General features: G+C 40.5%; 1 protein-coding gene across 16 annotated transcripts in view; it reads left to right on the forward strand.

Moving 5' to 3' along the window:
* The window catches only part of SGIP1 (SH3GL interacting endocytic adaptor 1), a 148,360-nt gene that overhangs the window by 72,957 nt on the left and 61,096 nt on the right, over positions 1–14,307 (forward strand). For all 16 annotated transcript variants that reach the window (XM_081867166.1, XM_081867168.1, XM_081867167.1 and 13 more), the window contains 5 exons: positions 9,133–9,157; positions 9,979–10,030; positions 10,452–10,537; positions 11,997–12,089; positions 13,122–13,196. In XM_081867166.1, the coding sequence (XP_081723292.1) occupies positions 9,133–9,157; positions 9,979–10,030; positions 10,452–10,537; positions 11,997–12,089; positions 13,122–13,196 (331 nt within the window). The remainder of the gene's footprint in view (positions 1–9,132; positions 9,158–9,978; positions 10,031–10,451; positions 10,538–11,996; positions 12,090–13,121; positions 13,197–14,307) is intronic.

The raw sequence follows: 14,307 nt of genomic DNA on the forward strand, positions 1-14,307 counted from the left end.
TTTTCTAACACAACACTTGGTTCACAATAGTTGGATTCCATCTAGTGTGTGAAAGCATTGTATATTTGTTTTCCACATCCTATTATTGGCTAAAGGGTAAATGCCAGCATCCTCATAAAGTCTTTATATTTCACCCATAAGGCACCTAGGGTGGTATATAGAGGACATGGCTGACTACTCTGCTCCTTTAAGCTTTTATAAGAGGCAGAGGACGGTGTGCTTGAGGATATCCATTAGCTAAGAAGAGATGAGGTAGGAGCAAAGACGATTGTGTGGAGCAGTTACTTTAGTTACTCAATTATTGTTTCTGCTGTACCTGATAAGGATGAAGGTGGTCAAGAAAGCAACAGGATAGGCGATTGCAGCTTCATTTTTAACTTTTATTGTCAAGGGGTCTTTCTTTAAATTTCAAAACACTAACAAAAGTCAAGCAGGGTGGAAACTCCAGATATGATTGGCAATTCTTTCAAAAATTTCTTTTATTTATTATTGTGTCTATAGGGCTCCAAGGAGCTCTGGCATACATTGTCCAGGCCTGCAAGTGTTGCCCTTTTGTGTAGGGTTTCACTGTCCCTCTTACACCCTCTTTTGGGCTCCTTTCTTCCATTCTGTCCTGTCATCCTGTTCTCTAGGCCTAGAATACCTTCTGTTTGACCTTTTTATTCAGCAAAGCCAAGTTAGCCTGACCTTACATTCATTCCACCTGCTTCTCCTTAGCCTAGATCCTCAGAGGTATTCTAACAAGGCAGAACAAGCATGGTGGGGGCATCATCATGGCAGACTCTACCCCAACTTTCACATGTTCATTTAGAGGTACTAAAGTGAACCTGATGCACATGGCATTTGTGCATGTGTACGGACCTCTTTATATGACCAGGAATCCTTCAAAGGCCGGGTTTCGGATTGTGTAGAGACATCACTAAGCACATACACTTACTTCAGATGTTGAAACATGCTAGAGGTGGAGACTCCCAGCACAGTGTTGGTATCTCCCACCACCAGATAAATTGCACTATTCAGTTATATGTGACGGTAGCACCTATGTTCTTTTCATGTGCCTGCCCCTGTTCACAAAGTAAAGCTAGGGATGGGATGGTCTTTCCCTGTAACTCACATCTCCGCAGTTAATTTCTCTTGGCACTTTTGTCTGCTCCTGAGTCATTTCTAGCATTGGAGCCAGGAAAGAAGAAAAGTGGATGGAGTAGTGAGGCACAAGACAAGCAGCAGGGAGGGTTCACCTTCACCGATAGGACTTTTCTTTTTCTCTTCTTTTTTTAGTGTGTTTCTTTTTTCTTTTCTTTTTTTGATATATAGTTACTTCTTCCTCCATGTCAATTAAGCTAATAGACTTAGCAGTGCTTTGCTCTGCCCTGTAACCTGCTTTAGCCAATGGCCATCTGCTCAAACACCGAAGCATCAAACAGGATTGAGGCACTTGGGAGCGAGTAGCATTTGCTGGATATTGCAGTGTCTCAAAATAAATAGAATAAGGAGGACAACCAGGAGTCCAGATAAGAGACAAATGAGAAGTTGTTATCAGAAATAAACCAAACCTCTTTTGGAATATGAATTGCATATTCATTAGAGGATCCCATAAGGTGTTAAGTACCTTCAGGGAGGCACCTGCTCTAGAGCTGAAAAGCAGAACCAAATTTCTTTCCTTATATAGGAGGGACTTCCATGCACTTATCAGACTGGCTTTACCTGCCAAGCCTCCAGGTGGTGCTTGGTTGAAGCTCCTAAGAGCCGAAATGGTTCCTTCTTCCTTTGGGGTGGGAGGTGGTAGAAATCCCTTTATTCCTTTGGTTGCTGCCTCCAGATATCCGCTCCCCCTTCCTACCAACACATCCTAGGCTTGGCAGTCGGGTTGTGGCTCCAAGGGTGAGGGTAGCGATCTGAGTTGGGTAGGTGTGTACCAGAATCTCTTGATGCTGATGGATGACAGGCAGAAGGAGGCTGGGTGCTCCACATGATCTACCATGGGGCACTGCTTTGACATCCCTGACCCACAGGGTATGTGGCTGCGTGTGGAACCCATCACAGAACTCTTATCTTATAGAACTTTCTTGCATGGCCATAGCAAGCATGCATGCTTAATGGAGCAGCACATTGGAGGATTGAGGTAGCAAAGAGAATACTTCCTGAGGTCTATGGCACGGGGTGGAAGGGCAGGTCCCAGGGCCAGTCTTAGGACAAGAGGAAATAGGAGCTTCAGGGACCATTCTGGTTCCTCCTCTAGAAGCTCTTCCAGAGCTCTTGTACTTCCCACAAGCGTGCAGCCCATGGGTTCCAAAGAGGCACCTCCTCTCTTTGGTGGGGGAGGGATGACAACCCCCAAAAGAAGCAAGCCAACACATTCCCCTCATTGGCTATGATACTGCCAGTGCGCAAAGCTAAGCCAGCATGTTCCCATTGACCCTGGGGTTCATTCCTAGCCATGCCACGTAGCTATATGAGGCAGGGTCTGAATCCCCAAATACAGGAAGTGGCAGAGGGGGAAAGACTTTAGGAGTAAGACAGAAAGCAGCCTGCCCTGCTGTTTCCTTTGGAAGTTTTCCTGGTGCTTTTGGTGAACATCGCAGAAGCCACCCAGAAGGGAGCAAGAATCGCCTTCCCACAGGATCCTCCCTGGGCGTAGCCAGGATTTATGTTAGCAGGGGCAGGCTTCATGCTGGGGGGGGGCAGAACCTCAGTTAAGTATTTTTATTGATTTACTTCATCTAGAGGGGCAGCTGCCCCCCTTAGCCATGCCTATGGGGTCCTCCTTAGGCATTGCACCTGCCTAAGGCTTTGAAGACAGAGTGGGTAAGCCCAACTAAGGGCTGGCTTAGGCTGGCAAACAAGCTGCATTTCCTCCCCAAGAAAGCAGTGGAGCTGTTGTATGTGCCTGTTCATTTATTATGTCAGCTCCTAAACTGGGGAACACCCAGACAAGGAGGCTTTTCTTATGTAACCTTTTCCCAGGTCAGGGTCCAGGTAAAGGAGGTTTTAGAGGAATATTTCTTTGTTTATTCAGCTCCCCAATCAATTCCAGTCTTGTTCTGGGGAGTATGGAAAGGCCATAATTTTGCTCTGTTTGCTGGCTGCAGGGGAGATGCCCCCCTCCCAAATAACCTTCAGCATCCTCTGAGAACAGCAGCCCACAGTAAGAATTTGTTTTTTCACAACAAGAACCTGTCTTGTGAATCTTGCTTTATTCCATTCCTTAAGCAGATGGCAAACAAATAATTTTTGATTGAAACTGAGGCTTAGTGAGAGGTTTCTTCTGTAGTATTTGATGGAGGAACTACTCAGAGGCTTCTGTTGAGTTGTAATAGGTCTCTTATTGGATTACAAAAGGAAGCTCATTATTCTAAATGTATAACCCACAAGTTTTCTACTCATTTAAATAGGGTGGGGGTGATAGTACTAGCCTGCTTAGGCAGAAGAGAATGCATGTATCTTCAGTTACTTAGTGGATCACATCTATCATCCCTATTTTCTGGAAATGGTTTATTTTATTATCCTTATTAGCTAAAGTAAATCTGATAATGGAAGCCAGGATAATGATTGGCATTTTCCTGACTACTTCTGTTCTCAAGATAACTACCAGAATGATGTCTCAAATAACTGCCAGAAGAATGTAGCAGTATTTGGTTGTATACAAAACACCTGTAACATCACCATCATAACAGTAATATAACACTGAAAGTTTGTTTTCAAGTCAAATAGCTTTTCACGAAAGTAAGAAGCCAAAATTGTTGCAAATGCCTGTTATGGAGAGAATAAAAACAAGTCCTCACTTTTTGAAAGGGTACAGCTTTTAAAGCCCATCAGGATACTCAGTTTACTGCCATATACATATGTTAATGGAAAATTGATTGTGGGGTTTGAAAATAGAGTTTCTCTTTATTTGGTGTACCAGCAATGTGTAACTGGGCATTTACAATGTAAGACTGCAATTGTATGCACTCTTATTTGGGGGGTAAATGTCATTTATCTCAGTGAAACATATTTCTGAGTGAGTATGCATAAGCTGGGATCAGACTGCACTTACATTATTTGTTTACACTTCTATATGAGTATTTACTCTATTTTGTATATGATAACCTTTTAGGCATTTCAGAATTTGTTAGTTTGCTTGTAATGGAATCCTAAGCATACTTTCCTATAAGTACGTTTCATGGAAATAAATCCCATTTTACTACTGAGCAGACCTGCTTGGACAGGAGACTGGGATATTTCATGGAGAGTGATATTCTATGCATAAATGCTTATGTTTTTAGAAAATGCTTATTCTCCCTCCCTTTTCTCCATTTGTTAATGCATTCTATAGAGGAAAAGTCCGGTAAGAAATTATCTATCCCGTTTTCTTTCTTTGTATCTATCATTTTAATGGATTATTTGCATTAGAAAGTATTCACTTTATTTATCTTTTTTTAAAAAAAACAGTCTATAAAACCAAGAATATAAAATGCAAAATCTTATTATTTACAGGTACTGGTAATTTTCCATTTGGCTTTCTTTATGAGTGGTGGCAAATCCCATTCAATTCATATTGCACATAAATATATGTAATGGTATGAAGCTTTAAATCCTAACAATGCTGGAATAAATGGGGACATTGCAAATTTCCACAAGTAAAGTATGAACCTCTGTAACTCTACTTCTGGTTTCTTGACTGTTCATAAAATCATTCAGCCATAGTATTTTGTGGCCTATCATCATCATCATTATTATTTACTAAATTTGTATACTACTCTTCAGCTGAAGATCCAGTGCTGGATTTTCTTTTATTTCACTGCATTAATTTCTCCACGTTTTTTAGACAACATGAAGACTGCTGTACAGTCTGGTTCAACCAGACATCCAGGACTTTGCTATACTGATATGCTAATTTGACCCCTTTCCTAAATTATGGAGACATAAAAAGGGGGTTAGCACCTCCACCACTAAATTCATGTATAAGCTTTTACATCCACAGTAGTTTTCTTTCACTTCCATTGGGCTTATGACATCTGTACCCATCCTGCCACCCCACAAAATCCTCCCTTACCTGGGTTGTGTGGCAGCACCTGAGAAGTAGTGGTGAGCTCTGGTAGGATCTTGCAAAGCACATGAGATCTAGCCAGAAACTGCCATTGCTGCTTCTCTGCTAGTGTGGGTGGGGTGCCCATGGGCGAGTCTCCTCATGGGTGGGCCAAGGAATACACATTGTGTACTTATGAGAATTAGACCTATTTGGTTTACTCTGCTTTGTGGTGGAAGTTAATGCAAAAGCACAATTGCAGCAACAACCTGCACTGGCGTGGAGAGGGGTGGGGTGAGAATAGCATGACAGGCACTTTCATCTTGTTATCTGTAGACTCATCATGACGAAATATTTCCTGCAATAACGTGCACACTTTCCACAGTTCAACTAGCTACTATATGCGTGTGTAAACAGGCTTCCACTCAGCTACTCCTTCCCGATACAACAGTTGCAGTTGAGGGCATGTAGCCCTCTAAACAAAGCTGAAATCTGCTGATGGGCTGTTTGGCAGTAAGAACAGAATTCAGTCCCCTTGGACAGCAGCTGATCAGTGAATCTTAGCTTTGTTTAAAAGGCTATATGTGCATGGTCTCAGCTGCTTCATATGATGTTCTGTAGGATTGGATCAGGGCTGGCCCACCCATGAGGAGACTCCCCCATGAGGAAAATTGTGTCTGCTTGGTGGGCTGAGACCAAAACTAAAGGCTAAATTAGTGGCATACTAGATATTTGCAGATTCCTTTCCTCAGCCTTAAATGTCACAGATAAGTAGAAGTGGCAAGCAGTTGCTTACTGGAAAGAATGAAAGGAAAATATGTATTGACAAATATTTGGCTAGTGTGTATTGGCATTGTTCCACTGAAGTAACTGAAACTGTGTGAGATCATGAGCACAGTAGTATCCAAGCTATAGCCAAAAATAGCCCAACTCTCTCCAGAGAGCACTGCTGCTTCAGTTATATTTATTTATTTTAGAGGTTTACATACCACCAGTAGACAAAGTATCTAAGCGGTGAAGACAACACACTCATAAAAGAGCATAAATGCTATAAATTACTCGGCATTTCCTGGTTAGTTTGATTTGCATTGCAATATGATTCCAAACTGATCCTTGTGCATCTTTGGCTCTGTTGTTTTTATAATCTCATCTAAATCAATAGCCAAGAACATTTTTGAACATTTATGCACTCATTTTCAACAAGTGTCTCACCTATATTCCTTTATTTGGGCAGTCATAAGTACATTATTACCCATTTTGGTATGGGGGAACTAAGAAGGATGGCTTGCCTAATCTCTCTTTGCATCTTGTGTACTTTTGTATGCCACAGCATTTCCTGTATTTATAAGAATTAATGTGATCATTCTTTGGAAAACTCGTGACGTGTGTGCCTGTTTGTCTGTATTTCTCTACTAATTTCTTGCTGCAAATAAGCCAACACAGTAGAACTCTAATTTGCCAATTTATTTTTTAACAAGGATTTACTAGAGAGATATGAGAAGGGGAGCTTGAGGGCAGATTAAAATTTGCTAGGCTTCTTAACAATCAGTGTCTCACCCTTCCATACCTATGGCATATCTTCCTTTAGTTAGGTTTGTGGGGTATCAAGGGGTTAGACTACAAACGACAAGGTAGATCTGTGATTGGATAATCTTTTTTGTTTTAGAAACTTAAGAGCAGTGACAAAGAGCCCCTCGGCAGCTCTGAGTTGAGGGAATATTTACCCTTCCCCCCTGGGTCAGTTCCAGATTTGGAGTGCTATGTGCAGGCTGCCATTCTAGGCTCCATCCTACCAGAGTATCTAAGCTGGGCAGCCCCTTTGGTATTGCTTCATAGGCCTTAAGGAGCCTCAAAGTTAACCATTTGTTTCCAAAATTTCTGCAGACATCTATATAGCTTACTCATTAAAAGGACATCAGATAGGTTCGGGATCTGCATGAGACAGGGAATCTGGGGAAATTGTTTACTTAATTTGTGAAGCTAGAGGAAGATCTCATCATCCAAAGTCCTTTTTTTATTATTGATCTGTCACTGACTAGGTACCTTTCTCTCTCCCTTTTTGCTGATAACAGAGGCGCAGCCCGGTAAGACGTTGCATGACTTTTCGCGTTAAATCAGTAGCAGGAATGACTGGGAGTGCTTGTCATTTGGGTTTAATTTAAATTAGTTTTGTGAACTGCAAGTACAGCAAATTGATCTAACTTAAAAGTAATTGGGTGAAAATTACTGTTCTTTCAGGGGTGTGTGGCTATCTGTAGCAGCCTTGTTCTGTTATAGAAATACTGAATGGAACCATACTGGCACTGCTACAGATTCCACATAATACCTGTTCCATATTTGTAAAAAAAAATCCATTGTTTTGTGTGGCAGCCCCTCCTCTTTGGAATTCCCTGCCTATTGCAATCAAGCAAATGCCTTCACTGTACTCTTTTCAGTGCCTGCTAAAAACATTCCTGTTTAGACAAACCTCCCAGATGCTTAGAAAGCTGAGGTAATTTTAATCTGTTTTAGTATTCAAACTTGTGTGTGTTTTAAAGTAGGGTTGTGAATTTTCTTGATTTTCTTGTTTATCTTTTTGTAAACCACTTTGAGGTGCCTTTAAAAAAATAAAATCAAGCAATCTCTAAATTTTATTAAATAAATCAAATATTGCTTAGGAATTCTTTCATGTTTTATTTAAGTCTCAGTAGTGCCACTCTTGAAACTGCCCTACACAGAAACTGTCCTCCTTGGAGAAATTGATAATTTTTGGATTACTTCATTTTGAATAAAGCAGTCTGCCAACTCTCATGATTGTTCAGAAAATTTTCAAACCAATTTCTTCATAGAACAAGGAAGCAACCATGCTAACTGAATTGAGCTATTGCCAAGATGAACCTCCCTGGTTGATTTTCTTTTTCTTTTGTTTTTGAGGTTCTGACCAGAATTTTTTCACACTTGCTATTCCAGAATAAGAATACATCCATATACTTCCTGCAATGTATTCCTTTGATGTGATAAGGCGCCTATTTAACAAAACTGCGCAAAAAAATAGCTTGGTCTTACAGCTTACTATTGGCTTCAAAAGAGAGAATTTGATGGAACATTATTTGTTTAATTGGCACGTGTTAACATCAGATATCTCATAGGCCGATAATATGCCTAGAATATCCATTAGAATATGTTTCTGAGGATTGACTACAGAATGGAAATCTTGGCAAGAATCAGCTAGTGACGTGTTTGGCTAGGAACCAATTCTCTTTCACCAGACTTCTGCCTACAGTGCTAAGAATAATTTTGTTGTCCTTAATAACTCCCTTCCTTGAACTTTGGTGTTACTGTCTCTTCCTGTAGCATAGAAGTATTCTTAGTGGAGATATTATTACAAAGCGTGATTTGAAAGGAGAAGTTTTTGCAAGAATTAGCCTAGAAAAACTGTTTTCTTTGACAATACATGCATTTTGCAGAAACATTGTGTGAGTGAAGGATGGATGTATGATGGTGGCAGAGATATGAGAATTAGTGACTGACAGTAAATTTGCCATATCTTCCCTGTTGCTATGGCAAATACTGTTGACAGCTGTTCTGATACCTTTTGCACATTCAGACATTGTTTCCCACCTGCCTCCTACTTTCAGAAGTTTTATCTCCTTCCCCCTGTCCCCACCAATTGTTTCTTTATATCTTCTGGAATATTAAAGCCTGCTTGGAAACATGTTTGATTTCAGTCCAAAGCCGGTGATCAAGTGTGTGAGACTATGTATGAGTGCATTCAGAAGTTCTAGAACAGTAAATAAATGACTTGTCAAGCTCTCTGGATTTGTTTGGCACATCGTTGCGATTCCAAAATGTATGATCACTTTTGTCTTGATTCAAAAACCTGAAATTCTCAGGCAGTGCATTTGTAGCAGCTAATCAAATATTCTATTTGCCTATATCTGGTATATGTGTGTGAATGAATCTGCACTGGGGTACAAACCTCCAAAATGAAGAATGTGAATCCAAGTTAATGTATATTTTATTTTAGCAGTGTTAATGCCTAATTCTGTTTTCTTTCTTTTCAACTAAGGCAAGCTGCCATTTATTGTACATGTCTAAAAGTATAATCCTATAGTCCTAAACTGTAGTTTTTGCTTTAATTGTAGGGTTCAATTAAAAGGAATTTATCTAGTAAGTATATCTATTTACTGAATTTTGTTGGGACACAATATATCTCAGGAAGTTGGATATATTTAGAATCATCGAGATTACATAATTTTACATCTTAATTTTCAAACTCTGGAATCATTGCAACAACTAATTTTTAAGAGACTAAAGTCTATATATTGTTAATGGGATAGACCTCAAAATGCTATGAGGACATTATTCCATGCACTAGTATTAAATTATGCATGAATCTATAATGTAAAATTAACAGACTCTGACAGTCTCAAAATGAGATGACGCATTTTAAATGAAAAGGCATATGGAGTATTTGCAATTGGCTGAATGCACAAACCAGTTCAACAGGGCCTAAAATTACAAGATGTTCGTAATCTGGAACGATGAAGGGTATGGCTGAAATGGGATTTTCTAAAGCTTTTCCATAAAATTGGGCCACATGAAAATAGGTTAATGGCAAGTCATGGAGTCAGTTTATTATCTCACAACAAATGCATTATATGTTTTTAAGGTAGTAAATGAATAATATTTTTAGCAAGTTATATTCTGTTAAGAGACACCCATCATGAGTAATGTGAGGGGAGCAATTTGAAGCTGGAAGGGCATGCAGGGTCACATTGACATGAATTATGAAAACTGGTTCAAATTATTCTGGAAAGGGACAACATAGTTAAGCTTGGACCTAGTACTATATAAGTACTAAAACTAGTAAGAAATGGACTTGCGGAAGGAACGCTGTGGTGGCGCTGACATTATCAAATAGTTATGTGAACAAGTTTTCTAGAAGACACTATGATAAAATTACCTTAAAATGGTGTCTTATGTGCCAGGTGAAGAGATAGCAAGGCCCAGGCGTTCAACACCTACTCCAGAGCTTCTAAGGTTAGTATAAATGTTAAATTAAAATTTAAAAAAAAACCTCATTCAAGTCATGGATGGTGTGGAATCCTTGTACCCAAATGATGTACGTGCTCTTGTTCTGGCTTACCGAGTCCTATCTGTCAAGCCTGTGCACACCTCATTATAGGAAAAGGCAGTCCCTTTTCCCTCTGCATGGAATGTAGCCTACTGAACAAAGATAAGTCACATCAATTCTTCCACCCACTTTTTGCCTCTGGCCCTGCCCACCGCTGCAATGCAACCCTCAATTGCTTTCCTTTGAGGAAACGCTGCCTTGAACTGAAAATGGTTCCCCACCCCTACTGTAAAAAAAAAATAATAAAAAATAAACTCTGCCTGTCACCTCTGCTGAATAAAAGATCATTGCGCGTAATTATCATTCAGCATCTGTGTTGTGCTGCAGCAAAAGAGCCCCGGAAGATCCTGCAGTACTAGCGCCATTATTTGGTCCACCTCTGGAGTCTGCATTTGAAGAAGAGAAGTTAGAAGGTAGGTGTTGCCAGTTAACTTTATCAATGTACCTTTCTATGTCTGACATGACGTTTTGTTTAATTTGTTTTACATCTTTATTTCATATGCCCGAGTTCTCTGAAGAGGTGTGGGCTACAAACTCAGTGAATCACATAAATATAAACTGTCTGTGAACGCAAATGAGTCTGTGATATGTATGTGTGCACTTGGTGAAATCTGCCACAAGTTAAAAAGGAGAAAGAAGTGTTTAGCAATTTCTAGGCAACCACATGATGTTAATTCCCAGACAAGAAGCAACTAATATTTGTCCATTGTTTGCTTTTCTGCCCTGTGGGGTAGTTGGTGCTAAGGGTATCTTGTCCCAAGCCCAAGTGTAGGGTTCAGCTAACACCTCTTGCAGTCCACTTTCCACCAGTGCTTCCTAGCCTTTCCCAATCCTGGCCTTAGTCAAGAGCAAGCTGGGTTGCTGATTCCTATTATATGTGACCCAGAAAAAACATGAGATCAAGCCATTGGACGCAGGTGGCGCTGTGGGTAAAACCTCAGGGCCTAGGACTTGCTGATCGTAAGGTCGGCGGTTCGAATCCCCACGGCGGGGTGAGCTCCCGCCGTTCGGTCCCAGCTCCTGCCCACCTAGCAGTTCGAAAGCACCCCTAACTAAGTGCAAGTAGATAAATAGGTACCGCTTTCTAGCGGGAAGGTAAACGGCGTTCCGTGTGCTGCTCTGGTGCCGGTTCGCCAGAGCAGCTTTGTCACGCTGGCCACCTGACCCGGAAGTGTCTTCGGACGGCGCCGGCTCTCGGCCTCTTAAGTGAGATGAGCGCGCAACCCCAGAGTCGGACACAACTGGCCCGTACGGGCAGGGGTACCTTTACTTTTACTTTTTACAAGCCATCCAAGGTGAGAATGTGGCTGAATACTTCCTTTCCTCACTCATTATTCTGAATGGACAGACCTGCATGAAAATCTATGGTCATGTTGATTCTAACTCAGCACTGAATTAGGGGAATGGTTGTGGTTATTTAGGTGTCACTGTAAAGCTTTTGTGTTTTGCATATGACAGCTCCAACCATGTTACTTTTATTGGCATAAATCTTGATACCAGAAAAGCAGTTAACTTCCTCATTGGCTAGAGGCACCAGGAGGCCATTGATCTCTGTATCAATCTGTGTGTGTGTGTGTGTGTGTGTGTGTGTGTGTGTGTGTGCGCATGCATGCACATCCGGGGCAGAAAGACGCTCAGAATGGTATTCACGAATTTGGTGGTATATGCATTTCCCAGCACTGAAATTCATTTGTGGGTTTTGGAAAATGGTTATTAACAATTTATTTCCAAAAAAATCATATTCTTGTTATATTCCCTTCTCATTTTCCTCCTGCCATAATCTATCAAGTAGCTCCTACAGTTCAGTTTGGAATTAAGTTCTCACGTTACTTCTAGATTTCTATGCATCATGTTATATGTCTGTGACTTCAGCTTCCATAGATCACTCTGAGGTCTGGGGTTCTGTGCAGCCAGCAAGTCCAAGTGTAGAATCACCGAATTCATCACGACCTTTTCCATCTGGAAGTAAGTTGAGGCATCTCCTATTTGAAAAATTGTTGGGGTTTTTCATTTTGTTTTTCTCTACAAAACACTGAAACGTGAGATGGAAGTGGCAATGTTGAGGGTTATTGCTCATTATACTGTCATGGAAGCAAAGAGATATTAGTTGAATTATGCATTGGAAACGCAGCTTTCAGAAAAGGCAAAGAGACGATTCCGAGTCCCTGGGGAGAAAAGCCTCTGTGATCTCAATTTGCAAAGCTAAACCTGACTCCTTCCTATCCGAAAGACAAGTCACCTAGCAACCAGTGCAGCATGCCATAAATACACAAGCTCCTAATAAGAACCAAAAATTGGATTCGTGGATGTGGAAAAGCAGAATAAAACTTCACAACATTTATATTAAAACATATAGTTCACACTGGAGAATGGAAACAAAAAAGTTGTCATCTCATAAAATATCAACCACAACAAAAGGCAGGTGATTCCTGGTGCTTAGACTCTGCGGCATGTACTGCCATATCATAATGGTGATGGGGGGAGAAGAGGGATTTATTTTTTTTACTTATCTTCTTCTATAGGGATGAGAAACCCTTTTTGCTCTCAAGAGCCACCTGCAGCAATAGGTAGAAGCTGGGGATGGGGAAGTACACATGCACCCTTACACACAGTTGTGTGAAGTTTACTTGACTTTACCTCCCCAACACAGTTGTGCTTCCCAACCCTGTGACTATAGCAGATACAGAGAAACGCATACAGAATTCCACTCACACAACAGGTCTTTGTCCTTCCACTGCAGTCAGACCAGAGGGCTGCTTCTGAGGGTTCAGGGACCCTCCTGGACAGCATGGAATGAAATGTGGTGGCTGCAGCTAGAGGAGGGAATTGGCAAAAATTAGGGGACTTGCCCAAGCAGAAGTGGCTTCCACTTGCGGAACAGACTTTGGATCTCAGCCATCCTTTGGTTGAATCTCTAGATATGACTGTGAATTTATGTTTATTTATTTGATGAATGTTGTCCATTCTTAACTTAAAATTCTTCCATTTGGCTCACAGCACCTCCACCTCTTCCACCTAAGAATATTCCAGCTACACCTCCCCGCACTGGTTCTCCTTTAACAGTTGGAGTAGGTAAGTATGTTTAGCATAAATGACTTTTAGATGTGTAAGATCTCTACTTTACTGCAAAGTAACTATGTTTCTATTCAGTGCAAATTATAAATTGTAATGTGAACAGAATATGAAACCTTGTAATCGTTTTCTAATAATGACCATCAAATTAGATGCATTTTATGCATATATGATATCCAGGCATTTAATATTTTCATCTGCCTTCAGATACCATAGCAGATTTTCTTTATTCAGCAAAAAAAGAAGTACAAGCCTAAGTAGTGCATAATCTTTTTTTCTAAACCCCTTGAGATTTTAAAATGATTTCTGATGTCTGTATTGTATTCAGATATTGAACACGTTTCCCACCAAAGTATAGCTATGGTAGTAACATTTTGTATGAACAATTTGGCAATAACTCTGTCAGCAAACTAATAATTTGTGTTATACCTGGTTTGGGTAAGAAGAAAAGTCGGAGGAACTTTAGTGAGCCTGTCATGAATCTTAGCACACTTAGGCCTAGATGTAATTAAGAATAATAAAGGTTATATCTTGGCAGTATGGTCTTCATACAGAACTATGAGTTAATGTAGTTAAAATGATATAGGAATGTTCTTAAAGCCATGTTTCTTCATGACTTGGGTCCTAAGTTGTTTCTCTGTTCATGCAAGGTGAGATAAATCCACTCCTACCTTTGCACAAACAGAGAAACAACTTAGGATCCAAGTCGTGCAAGGGCAGGAATGGTTTATCTCACCTCCCCCTCCGTCAGCAGCCCATGTGGTTCTCATACCTCCTCCATTCTCCAGGATTATATTTTTGGGACACAGGAGACTGAAGAGGGAAGTGAGAGGTGGAAAACCCTGTTCTCTGAATGTGAACTCTTGAAAGGATCCTCAGGATCCAAGTGATTGTGGTACTCAGAGACAAGAAATAAGGAGCTTACCATCATATAATTCATGTTGCAAGTGAACATCATTAGCTGTATGAACCGACTTGTAAATTTGAGCATGAATTGCTTTGCTTAAATGAGAAAACACAAAGATGGCTTCTAAAAAGATTAGCATAGTATGCAACATAAATGTTACCTTGTACAACAATACTTGCAGACTTGATGTTTTAAGGGTATTTC

This window comes from Podarcis erhardii, assembly GCF_964252035.2.
Source record: "Podarcis erhardii genome assembly, chromosome: 6".
NCBI classification, from domain to species: domain Eukaryota; kingdom Metazoa; phylum Chordata; class Lepidosauria; order Squamata; family Lacertidae; genus Podarcis; species Podarcis erhardii.